Source organism: Neodiprion virginianus, chromosome 1 (assembly GCF_021901495.1).
Source record: "Neodiprion virginianus isolate iyNeoVirg1 chromosome 1, iyNeoVirg1.1, whole genome shotgun sequence".
Lineage (NCBI taxonomy): Eukaryota > Metazoa > Arthropoda > Insecta > Hymenoptera > Diprionidae > Neodiprion > Neodiprion virginianus.
This window is the reverse complement of record NC_060877.1, coordinates 10,643,520-10,663,281: the sequence shown is the minus strand read 5'-3', so window position 1 is coordinate 10,663,281 and position 19,762 is coordinate 10,643,520. Positions and strand designations below refer to the sequence as shown.

Sequence of the window (19,762 nt, the reverse complement as noted above, 5' to 3'; positions counted from 1 at the left end):
AACTAACGAAAATTATTGCCGTAAAACTTGTCTCGCATAAATATGTAGTATAATTTACTTTCAAATTTCAGAAATCTTTATTTCAGTACCGAGGATTTCAAAAATCGTTACAGTGATTCTTATTGGTAATCACGTGATCGATGTCGTGTGTCAAAACCTGGTTTATTCTAACTGAATGCGAAAAACTTATTTCTAGACTTAAGGCCAGAAACTCCGAAAGATCGCAAGCGAAGGAAGGCAACAATATTTCCTGGGTAACCCGTTAGTCGAAAGATTAAACTTATTCTTCTGGAGAAACGGAGATTATGTATTTGAAGTTCTGTTACCGCTTTCAGCTGAAACAAGCTTGAAAAAAGCTTGCATCGTGATTAATAGTGACCCGGCAGGCAATACATATACAGGCATACACACACATCATTCGTTTGCGTTACGCCTTCGGTGTAAAAACGAGTTCCGTGACCGTACATACATATTAGCGAATTCATTTATTCGCCGTACTGTTCGTTATATTTGGCACGTGTTATACAAGACTTTATAAAAAATTATGTATCGCGTTAAATGTGAATTATTATACTTTACAACGAGCTTCGCAGACAGTAAGATCATTATAATTTCATAACTCTCCAGTTTTTGTTTACTCAGGAGTGAACGGCACTTTGCCAAAATTCGTGTAGATAACACGGTGGATTGCAATGCAGAACACAATTGATTGCGATTTATCTGTTTACAAACAGTCGATTTTTTTTTTAAAATTATGAATCTCCATAAATGAAATTTATTCCCATACCGATTAAACGTGTGTTATAAGTTCATGAACTTTGCGGACGCGTTTCATATTTCACGGTGTCTGCATGGTTGGTTGGTAAATATGAACGCGTAAAAAAAAAAAAAAAAAAATGTTGATTAAGAATGCTGATTCAGCCACAGAAAATTGTAATTCTACTTCTATGTGAGACACGTTAAATTTCAGTTGACTGTAATTTTAAATTTAATTATTTCAGTAGTTAATTAAAGGTCGTCCAAAATTATACGCCACCCTCAAGGAGCTTCAGAGAAACGTTAGGGTAGCAAAAAGCTGCTTCTTTGAAATTTTAACAACCAACGTGTTTTCGTTATCATGATTTGTAGTTTAATTTTGAATCCACCATTTATTACAAACAACATTTGGTCCGTCATTTATTCATTGTTTCGTAGAATACGATGTTATTTCAATCTCGTATTGTATAATGGCAATTCACGTCGTCGTATACGCAAAAAATTCGGGGAATGTTTAAATACAATTAGACTATGCATATATAGTATATACATTATATGTTGTTCATTCGGAGATTAAATAGAAGAATCAATTTGCTCTTGTTGATATTACACATAGTTTCGAGTACAGTTCTTAAGATTTTGTAATCAAGTTTTTTCTTTGTCCGTCAATCACACTCACAGATTTCAATATTCTTTTGCGAATACGATAGAATAGAAAGAGTAACGAATCGTCGTGGAATTCCTTTCAACATTATCTTCCAAGGAAGCCGATTGCCATTATTAACTGCCGTTCCTTCTTCGATCCGTCTCGAAATTCGTCGGTTTTTTTTTTTTTTTTCGAGGCAGCTGTGGTTTGCGACTGTAAACCCTTCAACCTCCGTCTTATCCACGATTGTTAGGATCACAGGATCTGAGTGGTAATCGTCGGTCCACGGCCGGCAAAAAACCCGTAAAGCGTTTCCTAAGAACGAGAAGTAATAATAAATATGAGTATAAAAACGAAACCACCAAAGAATCAACTGCGTTATTTCATCGGGCGAAAGTGTAAAGTAACGTGGGAGGCAGCGCGTGTTTTCTGGGAATGAAAACACACCGCTTTGGATACCTACTCGCAAAAGCGTACCTTAAACGCGGCTCGAAAATGCCTGGATACGAGGGCGTAGAGTATCGGGTTAACCGCCGCAGATAATTCGACGATCAAGTAGCTGGCGTCGAGTATAGTTTGCGAACAGCATAACGTTGGAGCCATAAAGCGGACCAAGGACACCATCCGATACGGAGCCATGCTGACATAGAAAACCGCACCGAGGGCCACTGAAATGTGTTCACCACTAGAGTTATGAGTTACGGCGTTACGACGTTACAGGAAATTGCCATAATCCTAGGCCAACGCTCGCCCCGAGAAACTCGCCTGACGTAGGCAGGCTTCCGATATATTTCGGTAGGTGCGATGTTTGAATGATTAAACTCACCGAAAACCCTGGTAGCGTCGTTTTCGGCGGTGTTCTCGAAGCTGCCGGTATCGATCAGCACGAATGTACCCAGAGTGATGATCAAGAGGGTGGGAAGAACGAGGAACATAGCGGTCGAAGCGAGGAATATGAGGCCCTGGATGCTGGTAAGAAAATGGAACTTCAAGTTGAGTTCCATCGCAGCGAAGGTCGCGGCCATCGCCCAAATTACAAGGACCCCTTTGGCACCCTGCGAAAATCCGAAATCCGGACCGGGCTGCGATTTCGGATGACAATGTGCGACGTATCGTTCGAGCGCGAAGATGACCAAGGTCAGAACCGAAGCCTCCAGGGTCAAGTAGGCGACGTAGACGCCGTTAGTGTGGAAGCAGAATTTGATCCATTGCTTCAGGACGTCCAGGAGGATCTGGACGGTCACTATGAGGTTCGAGATCACTATGCTGATGACGTAGCAGTTGGAAGCAGTGCGCATAGATCGATTACTGCCAATTATCACTGCCACCACTACCAAGTTTAAGGGTAAACCGAGGGACACGATTGCCAACCTGAGTATCGTCAGGAGGTAACCGTCGCTGTTCTCCTCGCCTACGACAAAGCCCAAGCTTCTATTCGCGATCTCGTTGTTGTTGAGAAGCTCGAATTCGATGTAGGTTGGCATGGCGAATTAGCACTCACTTCAATTAACCAGACAAACGTTTGCTCCTGCACTTCTCGCGCGGTTTCTCTCTCCCCGATCACTTCTGATCCCGATAAAACCTGGCCCGCTTCTGACAACACTGCCTGCTTCGCCCCAGCGCTGATGCGTTTTAATGAATTATATCGAACAGCCGACCTGCGCGTAATAATAGCAATTAACATAATAGAACCGGTGAAGTATAATCCCGAAGGTGGGTTCAAAATTCATTAAACTGAGTGCCTCCCTTCGGTGCCGCGGATCTTCCGGAAGTACGTACTTGCATGTGGAAATGCCTTTCGCGATTTACAGTGAATAACCAGTGACAGCTCTTCCGGTGGTTTCAAAGTCCGTTGAATAATCTTTGACCATAAAATTCATCCTCGTAATTCTCGCTCGTCGCAACAGGATCTGACATTTTTTTGGCAGTCTATGACATAATCCATTTCCCTGCAGACATACGGCTGTAACTTTTTTTCACCCCATTTCGGGGATTGGGGGTGAAATTGAGCCAGGTCAGATGATGCTAGTTGAAGATACCTGGGAACGTGCCAGGCGTATAAATATGTACTTGAAAAAGCCTCTTTTCTTCAGACAAGGGTTAGCTTCGAATTTATGGCAGTCGGATGCGGTAAGTCGAACGGGCCCAGTTCGATCGGCGATTGCAGAGCAAAACTGTTTGAGTATTTATCGGCGAGTCCTTATCGTTAAACAAAAATCGAATTTGCGAAGCATAACGCTTGCGTTAAAATAATTCTCCACTTCAATCCCCAGTAGCTTGTAAAGTAAGGAGATAACGCGGTTTAATAGCGTCTACAGTTACCTCACCCAGCTCTGAATAGACTACCTACCACATGTACGAAGGCGCGTGTAGAGGTGCATAAAATTGTTGCAAAGGTTTGCTCATTCCATTCATGAGAATTGACGCTATATATGATCAAGCAAGTCAGAGCGTGAGTGACTGAAGAGGTATTAACTGTGACGTGTCATAATTGTGCGCTAACCTAATTAATAGTTAGACATAAACCATCCTCTGCGTTTACTCGACCAAACAGCCGAAACCACGGGTGTCAAAATTTGCAAATCTTCGTTAAATATGCAATTTATTCGTGCATTAATTCATTCGAACAGTGTACAGATTTCCGGAGTAAATTACGTTACTGACACACATGCTACGTTAATTGTTAGGCGAACTATGTGCACGCGGCTCGTTATGGGTACAATATTTCCCAACCAAAGGAGAGTTGTGACAGAATTTCGATCGTGGGAAATAAGTATCGAGAGCACGAGTGTGATAGTTCGATGAAAATAAAAGACAGGACCGCGTGTCGGTAACGGGACTGCCGATTTATTCGCTGATTTGGCCATTCGGTTGTAAGCATCTGAGACAAACCACCGGCTGTGTGTGCGATACGCTCGATGGCCATGCGCCACTGGCTATCGGATAGCCACGGGCTTAAACTATCGTTCGGATTATTTTTTACCGGCGAATTAATTGGATTCTACATCGGACAAGTATGCGAATTCATTGACGGTTCGGCAGGTGCTTTACGTACGTGTTTTACGCGTGTTGCGTACCAGCGTACGTAAGACATAAACACGTGCGAAAGTTGCTCTACTTCGTGTTACATGTACTTACTCGTAACGTGAGATTCCCTTCTTTGAAACGGGAAATAGCTGTGGTACCTAATTATTACCGTGGTCGAGATATCTGTGAGAGATAGGCGGGTATTATGAACTCGAGAGTCTCTCTAGTCACGGGTTTTTTCAATCGCATTCCATTCACTGCTCAGATAGCGCACCTGGGCAGGCTTACGAACGTATACCTTGTAATAAACCAGTGGCACTTGTAATTTAAGGAGGTTCAACCCTTTCCAGAAAATCATCCCAGGATCAGCTTTCGTCTTGGTTAGATTTGGTGGTAAGACGTTACTGTTGAAATCTCGTGAATTTCCGAAAGTTTCGCTCCTTAATTCGCAAAATCTCATTCTCCGCGAAATTGTTGTATAACGATCACTGCACGTGAGGTAGTTTTTTGCGGAATCGTATCATGATTTTATACCGATTAATCGCACGCAAATAACCCATTGGTTGAATTGATTCGGTTGAATAAAAAATGATTGCTCATTGGCTTGAGATATTTTCTGGTACGATAAAATCGAAACTCTATTTCGAACGACTGAATTCTACGATAAAATACAATTCGTGGGGGTAAGTCGATTCGGAACGCGTTCTATGGAAGATCAGCGACACACCCTGCAGAGACAAAGTGTCTTGAAGAAAACGCTTAAGCTCTTCTCCTCCTGTTCATTGTTTCAGCAAACCAGCGAGCGTCCGTCACTCGCTTTTTACAGTTTTTGCGAATCGTGACCATTTACGCGTGTACCCTGTGCAACCGAGCCTCACGTAGATGCCAGAATTGCCTCTCTGATCGTATAAAGAGTCGGTGGCCGTCGACCTCGCGTGGTTTCGCGTCTGCGGACCGTACGCCTCGCGACTCGTTTATACCGTATTTTTTTCGTCGCGTGAATTCGAGTATTCATTTTTGCTTGTTTCTCTTGTTGTCGTGTTTTTTGTTCACCTTTGCTGCCCGGCCGTGGCTCGTAGCCTCGAAAGACGAAGAGGCCTCCTCGACGCATAAACTACGAAGATTGGGCCCCCAGGCACCGGACTGGTCCATCGCCTCGGGCCCATCACGACCGACCGAGGAGAGCCAATCGGAGCGAAGCGGAGCAAAGCGGAGCAAAGAGAAGCCTGGCAAAGCCTGTGAAGAAGCGAGACGGAGATGAGGCATGGGCGCTATTATCATCGGTGGCTTAGCCATGAGCGACGAGCAAGAACCAACACCGGGGGCTGAGGCTAAGGCTCGGGCTGAGGTTGATTGCATTCCTTTCGGAGGAAAGGTGCCGAGAATTTGACACCACCTTCATCCAGTCCTACAATCCCTAGGCCTTTGGCTCAAGGAGACCAGAATTATTTACCTTTAACGGATGGTCAACTGCTGGGACTGTCGAGTGGAAATTGTTTTTCTATATTTTTTGTAAAAAAATATTTGCACGGTGGATTTATCTTCTCGGAGAGTAAGATCGAAACCTGGAAAAGACTTATCTTCTTGGAGAGTAAGATCGAAATCTGGTAAAGAGTCCACCATCCATTTCTTCGATTGGTCATGATGAAGGAAATAATTCGATTGGAAGTTTCTCTAGCGGTATATAGGTACTGATTTTTTTCCCCTACTCGAATACATTTCCTGCTTTTTAGTATTTCTTAATTTTTTCATGGATTAATCATCATGCTGAACTTTTTTGGACTGGGAGTTAAGAGGGGCCGGCCACACGTCTCGCCGTATACCATCACGTTAAAGACACACTTGGTAATTTGTTTCACGTCAAAAGCTTAGACGCCTTTTCTTCCTCACTTCTCTCTCTCTCTCTCTCGCCACTTGCAGCAGAGAACAAAGAATGTGAAGAGCCGAGCGTAACGCGTAGATGGTAGTTTGAAAACGGTGCACGTAGCCAACGTACCACTCTTTCAGTCAACGATGGGAGAAAGTTATATAAGTTGAGTTAATTTGAGTAACCAATTGACGCTGATCTTGCAAGCTCTTCCATTCCCGCAATTCACCGACCCCTTAAGAGTCTTCAAAAAAATGAAACCTGTGGAATACGATGCAGTCAGTGATTTTGGTCAATTCTCAAAAATGACGTCCCGAGAGCCGTTGAGCGTGATTCCGATCGGCAACGAATCGAACGGCAAGAGAAGCGCAGCTCCTTGACGACAAAAGAGGCCCGTAAATCACGCAGAGAGGAGATGCTTGGGCAAAATGAGTATTACGAAGAAGTTGAAGGACTATTATATGGTTCTGGAATAGCTGACTAGTCGGTAAGTCACAGAATTATACGATTTTACCTTGCCAAGACTTGAAACGCGATTGTCTTAAAAAAATATCTTACAATGAGTTGAAAATTGGCGTACACGATTACTGAAAAACTGTTTAACCGATCAAGCTCATATTTGGCATACGTTTTTATCATACTCACGTCCAATTAATGAACCTAAGACCGATTAAAAATTATCAAAATAAACATGATTTTGGCTGCGTCGCCAATTTTTTTTTCTGAGGCGTCCCCTTTAACCAATCATCATTATTTATCCAATGTTATTGGCTTATTTAGTGATCACACGTGCGTGATAATCATACGTGGTGCTGGACTATACCACCGCATTCGGCCTACCTTTCGGACAACTTCACGGCGACTGGTTATATCTTCGCTATTTTTCACTTCGTTTAAGCAACAAAAATTGTTTGTCAAAACAAGAAATGTGCAATAAAAAGTACCTATAACCCTGAAAAGATGTATACATTGCTTACCCTCCAGAAAAAAAACATGAAAATCGACTAAAATTTGGCGTTCGTGACGTTTTATTTGTCACGAATTTACTCTGTTTTAATGTTACTCAGATTTTTGCACGAAATAAGAATGTCTCTTCACGCGTTTGATTACAAGCCTCGAATGTTGGCTGCGATCGAAGATACTTCAGATTATTGTACGGTGCAAGTAAAAGTACCGGGTATAGTATTTAAGAGATTGAAAATCAAACTAGCTTTAATTACTTATTTTCCGTAAGATCAGAGAAACTGAAGCGTGTAATTGTTTTACAACGAGAATTACCAACTGCCTAGTCTCAGTTCATTCGAATCGTACTCACCGTGCTAAAGCTTATATATCTGAAAACGATTTCGCCGAACAGGAATAAGCCGCGAAGAAAAGCTGCTGTTTGTGAAACTCTGACGTGTTGGCGGCCGGCTTCGCTGTTGTTCCATAATACAGTTAACGGAAGGGTCGCCGGCCAACCGCCATAAAGTTGGCAATTTTTGTTCATCCTTGCACAGCTAATATACCGACACTGAAATTTTTGTACCTCTTCGTAATAGTATACCGGCAGTTAAGAGTAACTATACATTACGACGGTTGGAATGCAAGCTTGTAAGTAAAATAAGAACTTTCCAAGAACCGATTACCCTGATACTTACGCTTGCGTTGCCCGCAATTGGAAAAACGAAAACTTTTCGGACATAAACTCGGTAGTAGACTTGGTGGTTATTGTATTAATTGCTAAAAAATTCTCTTCTTCACGAGCCGAGAATTTTTTCCTGGGTATTGAGTTCGCGACTCGCACAGGATGCTATCAGAGTTTATTAAAATTACAAAGAGATCTCGCCGAGGTGTGTTACTGTCCTCTTCCGCTGACTCAGGAACTGAAAGGCATATTTGCCTAACCGGAAAACACCTACTCAACCACCTGTTTCATTTGACTTTCCCCGTCGATCGAGTGAGGACTTTCTGATCAACCATGGCGATGATCAGGGTGCGGTAACCCGACAGACAAACATCGATTGTTACTGTAAATTTCCTCTGGAGCGAATCGTCAAGGATTCCGAATGCCTTTTAAACCTGCTGAATTGCAAACACGGTTCATAGAAATTCGCAGCATCCCGATCGGGCTTTCTCACTTTCTATTGACTGATATAAGGAGTAAACTGATGAGTCGATAATACTTCAAGTTGTGCGTTCTCTTTGTAAGAAGTCTGTTAAATTCACTCGACCTTGTAGCAAGTCTATGGAAATCATTTGAGATTACGTCAAGTCGCTTCGATACATGTAAGATTGATAGAAGTAACATCAGAAACGACTCGAAGTCTTCTTGGGATCCAATTAGTAGCGATGTGTCGAAGAAACAGGAATTGAATTCGTGAAAAATTGACCTCAACCACCCGTACCGAGCTTTTTTTATTTCTCTATAAATATGAAGCCCTCCAGGCTTGCGACGTGGAGAAATTCAACGCCTGACGAGTCCTGCAAGATTATTTTGAAACCGCAAATGGCGCACGAGCCTCGCCGAGGTCTGTGCAGGGATTTCTGCGCAGATCACCCGACATTTGATACTTTGTACTCACTTTCCCGCGCTGCGGTGGGCTGAATGCAGCCCTTGCAAAAGTCCGGCGAGCTGCTTCGACACCCCTGCTTACTGTCCTCTCGAGAAAAGATCGGCTCCCGCAATTGCAGCACCTTGACACTTGATCACGTCTCCGTGACGACGTAACAACAATAGACCGCGGACCACAAAGCCGATCTTGGCAGGGATCCGAAAGCTCGAAGCCTGATAGAAATCAAGTTCAAGTTCCGCTGGAGCTCGAGTGTCTCGAGAAAATTTTTCCTCATCAAATTCTACGAAGGTGGTGCAAGATTAACTAGTTTTTTTTTTTTTTTTTTTTAATTTTAATTTAATCGTAAACCCGCAAGGATCCTCGTGACAATCGGATATAGTCGTGATAAAAGCAGTTCAAATTTTCGAATCAAATAATTGATCCATGGTACGAGCATCAAATTTTCGAATGTCTCAAGAGTGAAATTCAGCTGCACAGATCATCGATTTGCCGATAGTCTAAAAGACTGTCGAAACTCCAAATTTTCAGTTGCACCTGTTCATCAGTTTCATCTCAATGTTCATATAACGATTTCGTAATATTTATAAAGCTTTTCATTCGAACATAACAATTTGTTACTTAACGTCCACCATAAAAGTTTATCACCAGAAAATCACCACCCTTATCTAGTCTCTTAAATTTTTGCTACTCATTTGTTAATTCCGTTGTCTAACAACAACTTCTCAATGAAACAGACTCGTCTGAATACCGGGTCTCGTACACCCATCGTTGAAACTGCAAATATTGCTTCCAGACGTTTCTCCCGTGATGCGGATGTATGTTTTATTCAACTGGAAATTTATGTGTACCTACGTGGCACAGGATATATCTATCATTCAATGATAGGTATTGGATGCTGTGAGTCACGTGAGTCGCATCGCGGGTTTCGAGAGAGCGATAGGGAGTATCTTGGAATAAGGAATTTATTGGATATGGAACCGCATCCTAGGGAGCTATTAATCTTTCACCAGGCGACGCGTATGCGATGGCCTTAGGGCTGCTCTTGGTGGTCGCGATTCCCACCCAGCCGAGCCCCCACCCACCTCATACGTTTACAGTGTCAGAGAACCAGCCCTACCCTAACTTTAGTCTACAAAGGTCCTTTAATGCCAACGTTTCACGCATCGTTTCTGCCCTTTTGTCCTCTCCTACTATGAGACTGCATTAGAAATATTGTGAAACTTGGATCCCAACTGATGTGACTCTTAATTCAATAGTAAATTCACTTTCGTAACATTTGACATCCTCTTTTTGTATGTCCATTTCCAATTTAGACCGAATCATTCGTTGGAACGAAATTTCTATTCGGTTGCAGCAGTAGTTTCAGGGTAACTAGGGACGATTAAATTTCCGTGACCGTCGGTTTATTTCATGGAAGCTTAGACTTAGAGGTACGAGAAGCTTGTACACTTTAAACGAAAACTTGAAACAGCAGCTCACGAGCACGTAGCTCAAGAAGTGTGCAGGAACGAGTAGATACGACAGAGAGCTGTTAGTTGTTATCAGCAAAGCTTTTACGGGCCTCTTGGGAATGCTCAAGTTGCGAAGTGAAAGATGGATATAAACTTGACTATGTGTTCATGGTGGGTGTGATATTAGCCTGGAATAAAATGGAATGACACGTGAAACTGGATCCTTGATTTTATAGATCGTCCGGCAAGTCCTCGGCCATTCGTGCAGCCTGGTAAACTCTGCTGCGAACAAAGAAATCACGTGGAACTACCGACACGGGAAACTGCATTCAAAACTATTAGAGTTTTATCTATCACTTAGAAACTCCGTGCGACGATCATAACTTGAGCAGGGAACCCATGAGGAAGAACTTTCGGAATCAATACGTAAACCTTATATCTGATGTATGAAGGAATTTATGGAAGTTGTATGTGTATACTTGAAAACTTGACAAAACGTTCTTCCCCGAACTTTTGAAAATATTGGCGAGGCTCTCGAAGCTCTTCGTCAAGGGGACTCTGATTTCTTCGGGCTGCAGAGCAGAAAGCGGATGATTTTCTTCCATGTGACCAATACAACGGTAAGTATAGAATGTATGTTTGTAGAAATTCGCTCGCTGTTTATTTTGTTGAATTTCCCGACTCTCGAAATACTGGGTTTAAACCGATGTGATAATGATGATGAAAACGATGACAATAATAGCGGCACAAAGTTGGCAAAGCAAATTCACGAGTCGATCATACGTGTTATTAATAATCCTTGGCGCACACATGACTCAAAGCTTCGCCTATCTTCTGCACCTTTGAAAATATATTTTCGTCTATTTACGCAATATGTTCGTAAACATCCCTCCGGACTCCCTTTAAGAGTTTTCGAAGATCGAAATAGCGGCCCCCCGAGCCACGTTGATGGGTCATATTAATTTTTAGACATTAAAATTCCCAGATGATCATCGAACTCTTCAACACTTGTAACACAACGTGATATATCTGCAACTCCTGCAGTGGAATCGGCAGGCGGTTCACGAACAGACACGACCATTCAGTCAATCTCCGCTCGACTCACGCGCGTTACTTAAAGCCTTGGCAATTCTCGACACTCTGGCTTACTATTCGTGTAGTAGTAGGGAGAAACAAGAAGTCGTTTGTAAGACGCCGATCAGAGACGCGTAAAGCTGCTGATGTCGAATCCGTGCTCTGAAGAGTAAACGGCTCTTTCCCTATCACCGAACCGTGTGTGGAGTGTGTTAAACTATAGCAAATATGGAACTGCCACCAACGAAACTTCAGGAATCAGCTATTCCGACATCCAAGAAATTGACCACTTATTCACTAAAAATCAAACAATCCCATCTCTACCAAAGCATACATAGATGGGACATTTGCTCGAAACGAAGCGTTACCAAAAATGGTCGTGTGCGTTGGACGAATGACGGTTTACAAAGTTGGAGACGAAAATAGATCCGGAATAATCGAGGGGCCGGAAGTTCGTCCATGCGGAACTTACCTAGCCTATTTTGCGGAGTTTTTCACTTGGGCTGTTTTTTTTATAGATTTTAGCCGTCAGTTTGACGGGGTGACGTGCGAACGTCGCGGCCGCGGTTTCTGGCTGTGGGCGTCGCGGCGCCTCGTTTCTTGCCAGATGGCCTCCAGTTTTGAGCGTCGCTCTACAAACGCCGTACAGAAATAACGTCATCAAAAAACCCCGTGCAAACGAACTCCTGCTTCCTAACGTCGTCTGCGTGCGGCAACAATGGCGTCCGCCAAACTACCAAAATAACTCAAGTGCAACATCGCGCCTGCATACAATATCCAATCTTATATTACACGCACACACCTTATTACACCGTGACTTCATCCTGTACCCACACTCGCGCATTCGTGTGTAGACTTTCGAAAAATTTCGAAGCTACACTGCTTGTGTGACTTTGGTAACAGGAGAGGACTTAAAAAAAAAAGGGAATGATACCGAAGTTAACGGCGATGCGTACATCTGCTGATCTCGATACTCCCGCATTTAAATGACTCAACGCTTCATGGCGTGGCACTAAGACCCCCGATTAGTATAATTGTTAATTCGTAATCTTTGGAGAAGCGAAAGAAGTGATTCGGATCATTGCCGCATGAATGAAAGTGACGGTTTACAATGACTTTAATGGATCTTCGTAAGATGAGTTTCGCTATTTCGTTACGTGATTATTTTGACGTAAGGCGAGGTCATTCGAGCGTAGATAGAAACCAGTAACTTCCATTATCTTATTTTCAACGAACAAGCTGTATAGGTACTTTGACATTTTTCTGACTGATAAGATCTGACTGCTAGTATTTTATTTTTTATCTTGTATTTGACAGTAGTTTTCAAGACTCGTACAAAGATATTTGTTTGAAGACCAAACAACGTACTAACCGAGACCTCCAAGAAAGTTTGCGGTTGGTATTTACCTCACTTTAAAGATTTTGTTTCACGAGGTACCACGAATAGCAGTTCTCAGAAAAAGTGAGGAAGAAACTCAACTACCTAGCATTTCAAAACGAGGACGAGAAAATGAATCTTATGAAAATCGATTCTTGGTCGACATAAAATCCTTTAGGTCCATGGAAAGTTTTCCAAGAGTGGAACTAACAAATTCGCTCTAGTCTAATAGGGAGTCTCAGGATCCGAACTAACAGGTTTGGATGCTCCGAACGGAGTGAAACGCGGTTCATTTTTCCCGAACACCCTGTATGCACACACGGTGAGAAGGAGTATGTGGCAGGACGGGGGCGTCGTTGTAATTCTGTGCGGTGAACAAGCGTCGTGACTCGTGACTCGCTATTCCGAACACGTATAGTGGTCGTCAACGATAGGGGGTTAAGGAGTCTCTGTCTTGGTCTTCGCAAGTTTCATGGTCCCGTATTTTTTCATTAGAAAACTTGTGGCTCATCCATGTATAGTATATGCCAATTCGAAAGCAATCAAGATGTACAATATCCGACTGTTTATGGACGCCAATGGAGGCCAAAAAGGAGCTGAAGATTTTTTCACTGGTTGCAATCAATGCGATTCTCTTCGCCTTCGAGATCTATTCAACGGACCGTCAAAACAGCGTGCACAGTGTGCCATTAAAGAAAGTGTAACGGTCGATGCGATTTTCAAGACGTCAGTAATGACACAATGATCAGGAAATAACACCGATGCTTGTTTCAGCGCAGGAATTGTAACGAGATCGTAATCAACTGCGGGTAGATGAATCATTCAGAGCTCGGATCTTCGCTGCGCCGTTAGCGATTCGTCAGGTACTAAAAAAGGGAGTATCCAATTTTTATGGTGATTGTCTCGCGACTTTTTTGATCTCATCGCAACAGAGTTACCATTGACGTAATTGTATTTGATCCTGATTTGCGATGGTTGTCCGATAATAACAATCGGTGGAAATGAACCGATTAACGGTCCTCAGGAAACGAAGACGAGGACAGTGACTTTCTTTCAAGTTTACTTTGTACAAACGAACGCGATTCCAGAGTTCGAATATAAAGGAACACTCGCTTACATTTGGACGGTGCTTTTTAAAGAAGGCTTAATTTTAAGCTTCTTTATCTTGAATCCAACTCCCACCTCGGTCTACTTTATTTATTTCACTGCCTGGATGCGAAGCGATATCAATTCTCGAGTTTATCAGTTCGTTTCTTGAACCAGTGAACCATGCACGCCGGCAGATATCAGGGAAAGAAAAACGGTCGTAGAAAAATAAGGAAATTGAATAAACTTCACGGTTGGCGGTCAATGAAAGTGCATCATAATTACGTTAACCGTGAATAATTGTCAATGCCGTAAACGTAAATCACATCTAACCGTTGGGGAAGAAGCGTCTTTCTCGGTTCTGGTATAGAGGAATAAAACAAGCGTATAATACCAAGACGATGAGATACGAGCCGAGCTGTGACGTGGTGGTAGAACCAGGATGAAGGGAGGGATAGATCTCCACGACTGGGCGCCCGGCTTGACCTGAAAAACAATTTTTCAAGGCGAGGCGTCTGGAATGCGTTATCTTTACTCTGTCTTTGACATGATCCCTGACCTTTCATTTAAGCCCTGCAACCTCTCCACGCTGCGCTAAGAGCCAGAGATCCGGGCTTTGTTTACCCGCGCGCAAAACTTGTTCCGTTCCTAACGTCGCTGGGGCCTTGATTTTGAAAAATTATTGTAATCGGACTCTTGCAAAGGCAATGCGTGTGTCTGACACGGTCTGAATAAGCGGTCCGACGAGCTCAAAGACTATGGCAAAGTATTTCCATTCGTTTGTTTCGTTGTACGACCGGCACAAATTTCAGATAAAATCGATCGATGGGTGACAATAATTGGACTCCGACTTCCAACGGTTGATAATACGCGGCATCTGGTGTCTCGCTACACGCATGTTACTCGGGTACAAACGTACTTATACATGCCTCCTCTATATGTCGGTTTTACACAGTCCTATGGCGCGTTTAGTCAAGCCTCGAATGAACGTGCCACGTGAATAAATCGCTGGAAGATGGTATTTTTAGGTGCGGCTGGTATACAACTATAGTATAATACGTGTGTGGCGAACCCGATTCATTGATGCTGCAGTGAATACACATGTATTATTACCACGCACGTGTACCGTTGTGCTTCGCGTACAACAACCGGGTCGTTAAATTGAAATGAAAAATTATTCGTTCCTCGATCGAATTCTGTTTTTTCGTTCCATTTTTGATGCTTCGATCGATATTCGTTTTCGATGCTGGGCAACTCGTGATAGCCATTTCGGTACGATTCTTAATATCAGTATTCGCAATCGAGATCCGATCAACGATGAGTTTAGTTTAATAAAATTGAATAAAATTTTTCACTGCAAGAAGAGTTTTGAAATTGTGTGAAAATTGTTTTGTCCGAAGAAAAACTGAACACGTGAGGGCATTCTAAAATCGATATGTAGTTCGTATAAGAACTTTACTAATCGTCAGAAATTAATGCTTTCTTGGTACTAATCAAATCGTAATTAGTGTTCCAAGTTGTCGAGTTTAATCAGTTCAAAGTGGTCTGATAAAAAATGACTGGTGGTACCGCCGGCAGGATAAATTAATGCGGTGAAATAAACACCGTCCTGTCATCGACCTTTACAACTTTTACCAGAAAAATAGCGTCCGAGGATGCGGAGTCTGGCTCTTCGGACAACCGTAAACTTACCCACTTCGAAGGTTTCGTTATTTTTATGAGCCATGTGCGCGGGTCTGACCTCCCCTCAGATACCCCATAAATGCCTACATTTTTATGGGGCAAGTGATCGCGTTACCCTTCGTAGCTGTATTACGGATGTAACGAGGATCGAGCCGAATCCGACAACAAATGCAAACGCCAATCTCTCTATTTCGTATTGTTTCCAAAGTGGTTTTACCCCCTCGATTTTTTCGTATTTCATACACACGTGTTACGTGCAAAGTCGAGTCGAGTAAAGAGCATAAAAATAATAAACCGTTCTATCCGCTCGTGTCTTTGCTACGAACAGGATTCTACGTCTAGCTTTCACCGCGTGGAATTTTTAATGAGAGAAAACTTCCGATTTCGGACGAATCTGTTCACACGACTTTACCCATGCTCTATATACCTACACTAGGAGCGAAAAATGTGTAAATAATTTGCTATCGAAATTGAATTTAAAGAAAAAGAATTTGGCCTGATTGAAAAAAACAATAACTAAATAAAACAACACAAAAAAAAGAGACTCGGGCTATGGAACTGATGAAACTGCATTGAATGTTTTTCCGACTTGCAGATGAGAACCACGTAGCGGGAAGGGATGGCGTCGGCTATGGGGCTGCAGCAGCAAAATGTCCCTCACAATCAACAGGACTCGGCGGTTTACAATGGTTACAGAACGGCGAATAAGAGCCAGCATAGCCTCGGCAAACAACCTGGCTCGGAGAGACAACAACTTCAAGGTGGTCAACAAACCGCCCCGGGAGATCACAACGCCAGTTTCACAAGCACGAAGGGCCTCCTCAACGGACCCGGGCAGAACAATTGCTTTCTCAACAGCGCCGTTCAGGTGAGATTTTAATTGTTGATTAAAAATTAGACGAATTATAAACTAGCCGCCTAATCGTAAATTATGTGTCAGAGTTCTGCTTCAAAGGAGATTGATAAAAAAGACTGAGATTCGAATTGGAAACAGAGATCTTTTCTACAGTTTCGATTCAACTTTTCGTCGAGATAAGATGACTAACATCTGTACCAGCTTTGAATTGTTTATAATTGATCGTTTTGTGTCACTAAATTGTGTCTGAGATACCGGGAATCTAAAAATCTAAAAAAGCCGAATAACGAGGAGGTGATACTCGTCTCCGAATGGAGACACAAAAATCGATCTATGCGATATTTGAAGTAAAAATTGCCGATAATAGACGCGGCAATAGACGCGAAGATCTTATCCGCACATCTCGCTGAAATACCTCAAGTCTATTCAAATATCGTATTATATAACTAAATGCTTTTCGAGGCTTTGATGATCGTTTACGGCAATGCCTCACCGCATGAATATTCATACGGTAGAGTGACGAGGCATGTCAAGGACCTCCTTCTCCTTCTTCGCCTTCTCCTCGACATTCGCTGGCTCCTCGCGAGCGATCGAGAGGCTGCCATCTCGTATTTCTAGCCTTGATTTACCAGCGCGAATGTATGCAGAGAGGTGAACGTGTCTGCAGCAATATCCCCACAATACGTTTATTCGGGGATCGATAAGATCATCGCAGTAGCAACGTTCTCTCTCGAATCGTGTGTCGAAGTATCTCTACACGAAAATATTAAACAGTATAGTTTTACCGACTAATTAATTTCCTGACTGGCGGCTGAAATTTTGGATTAATAGTTTGTGCCGTGTTTGATTAGTACAAGCTATAGCTAAAATTTCGGATGCCAAATGGTAATAATTACATATCCATTAAACTAAGGTCAACATCTGTTCATCTATTTTTTCGTTATAATTAGATTCAATTTTATGACTAAAAATTGAGATCCCTGAGAGTTATAGATTTTTTAAAATAATTTCCCGACGATGCAATTTAAAGTTTGAGGCTGCTTCTACACGTTTCGTCGTCAGAGCTGGATTAAAAATGTTAAAAGAATCATTTTATCTTGTTTTGTTTGCTTTCGAAACAACTTTCGTACACTTTGGATACGGTATGAAAATTGTTTAGTTCGTCCCAGCCACTTGGCAAACCTGCGAAACTTTAGCTTCGTCTTACTAAGCTCGAAACTCAATCTGAAACTCAGTATATCTCTTACCTCCAAGGCGATTCTACTCGCGCAGCATCTCAACTAATTTTCCGTGACTTGAAATTGATTTTGCGCCAGATGAGATTGATTAATTCAGCTTTCGATACGCAATTTTCAAAAGAAACTATCGGAGTGAAGGGAAAAACTTTCTTTCGCACGGTTGTAAAAGTTGCAGGTTTTTTTTTTTTTTTCTGCTCTATAAGTGAAAATGTTGAGGGTGTCCTTCAGCTCGCAATCAGAATTAATAACACATCACTTCTAATTCAACATTCATGCGCCCCAATTCCGAGCCAGCGAACTCTGCGATTCACGGATGAAATCGAGTGGAAATAATAAATTCTTTTTCGTCTACTTCTAAAAATAAAAAAAAATAAAAAAATAAAAAATAATGAAAGCGTTTCGAAGCTGAGGAATACATTTTTTGTCAAACTGATGAGGCATTTAACGTTTTACAAATATGTTAAAAGAAAAAAATAAGAGGAGAAAAATGCGAAAAAATCTGCAAGATAACGATGTTTGTGACGCGTATGAGATAACGCCTGGCAAAACGATTTGCAAAATGTATTCATCAAGGATGTTCGTATACTGGGAGGTTGAATAAAATCCATCAAGGGTACAATAGAGGCGACGAATACTGTTCAGTGAATAATGGCGAGGATCGACGAACGTGTAAGACGTGCATTCCTTGAAGTAGCAGCCACTTTTCACTCGGTGTTACGTGATACGTGATACAAGCTTGGGGTGCGGTAGCTTCACCTCGCGGTTTCGTCACACGGAATACGAATAAAGAATAAACGGTTATATTCTCCACGCAGGGCAGGACGCGGGCGATCCGCTCGTGGATGGACGAGACCGCATTAAATTGTTTTAGTTGTATTTTAAATTATACCTCTGCACGTGATACTTTTAACTTTGCCTGGAAACCCCGATCTCTGATCAAGAAACATACCGAACTACCTGGAATCATGGCGAGATGATTCTCGTGGTAAAAATGAAAAGGAAAAAAACGAAACCTTGGACTTTTTCATTTTTGTCACGTATGTGCTGGTAAAATCGATATCTTTACAACGCAATGGTTTAAATATCGCTGGAGTGCGAAGAAAATGTCGTGTAAGTAACTATAATGTAATTAATAATTGCAGTGGGTGATACGATATTTTTTGATTATTAAGATATTAAATTAGTTTCTCGAGTCTTTTATATATTTTCATTCAATTAAAACCTTATCATCAATTTATTCTTACATCTACATTGAATTATCGCAATAGTTACGAGAGGATGTTTGTATGTTCTGGCATCTATTTATAACTATTTCGAAGAGGTTTAAGTTTGTAACGTTAAGACAACGAAACATTGGAATAAATTGCTATTTTGTACATTTGAAAATGGGTTTAACGGTTTAATGTATTTCGTTCAATTCTAAAGTCGCGAACCAGCGGTTCTTCCGACGAAATTCATCGTTGTATCAATTTTGCATAGTCCGAAGTGAAGCTTCGGTAAGCTCCCGAAAGTTTATGAATATTTGAAATGAAAATAAACGCTTTCGAAATATTTCTTGTGGCAGACCAGTAAACCAACAACATATATCTGTACTATTTAGCTGCCTGTAAATGTTATCAACTACAAGTCGCGTTGAAAATTTTGGAAAACGATGCAGCTCGAGATCGTATTTTTTTTTTTTTACCATTGATTGAAAACAGATAAGAAGTTCACCTTGAAGAAGAAAAAATCGTTGAAACGAGTAGAAGGTACAGATTGCGGCACTGATTCAATTTCTACATTGCCGAAAGCCAATGTTACACCCTCGGGGCAATCGCGCACCCTTCGAAACGACGCGGTAGACGTCGCGACGTCGCCCCGCTCCGCTTTATACACCATGAAATTTCACCCTTGAATGCTTTGCTCGGCTTTAACTACACCTACGGCGGCTTGTTTGTCTGCGCGTCCATACCCGTCAAAGATTCCGCAGACCCGCAGGGGTTAAAGTGGAAATTTCATTGGAATTAAAATGATTTCCTATCGTTTAGACGGAGGAAATGAATCAATATTCAAGGACGCGTCGTTCCAGGAAATTTATCGACTCTTTTTAGCTTCGTTTTTATATTATATGCGTGTGCGCGGCGGATGTGCCGTCGACGTTCTGCA

General features: G+C 42.1%; 2 protein-coding genes across 3 annotated transcripts in view; one reads left to right on the top strand and one right to left on the bottom strand.

Moving 5' to 3' along the window:
- LOC124310081 (uncharacterized) overlaps positions 1 to 19,762 on the top strand; it is a 67,887-nt gene that overhangs the window by 6,529 nt on the left and 41,596 nt on the right. The window contains exons 1-2 of one of the 2 annotated variants that reach the window (XM_046773660.1): positions 10,908 to 10,922; positions 16,119 to 16,391. In XM_046773660.1, coding sequence (XP_046629616.1) covers positions 16,143 to 16,391 — 249 coding nt within the window. In that variant the 5' untranslated portion in view covers positions 10,908 to 10,922; positions 16,119 to 16,142. Of the gene's footprint in view, positions 1 to 10,907; positions 10,923 to 16,118; positions 16,392 to 19,762 lie in introns of those variants that run through there. The other variant, XM_046773659.1, reaches the window with a different exon arrangement.
- LOC124310086 (thyrotropin-releasing hormone receptor-like) lies at positions 29 to 3,019 on the bottom strand. The gene is made up of 3 exons (XM_046773675.1): positions 2,229 to 3,019; positions 1,880 to 2,070; positions 29 to 1,717 (listed from the first exon to the last, which is right to left on the bottom strand). The coding sequence occupies exons 1-3, from the start codon at positions 2,884 to 2,886 to the stop codon at positions 1,658 to 1,660; spliced, it is 909 nt and encodes a 302-aa protein (XP_046629631.1). The 5' UTR covers positions 2,887 to 3,019; the 3' UTR covers positions 29 to 1,657.

Excerpts from the sequence above, each read along its gene's own strand:
- LOC124310086 (XM_046773675.1), bottom strand. The coding sequence starts at position 2,886 with ATGCCAACCTACATCGAATTCGAGCTTCTCAACAACAACGAGATCGCG. Across the intron at positions 2,071-2,228 it reads CGACGCTACCAGGGTTTTCG|TGGCCCTCGGTGCGGTTTTC; the intron begins GTGAGTTTAATC and ends AACACATTTCAG. Across the intron at positions 1,718-1,879 it reads ATTTTCGAGCCGCGTTTAAG|GAAACGCTTTACGGGTTTTT; the intron begins GTACGCTTTTGC and ends TCTCGTTCTTAG.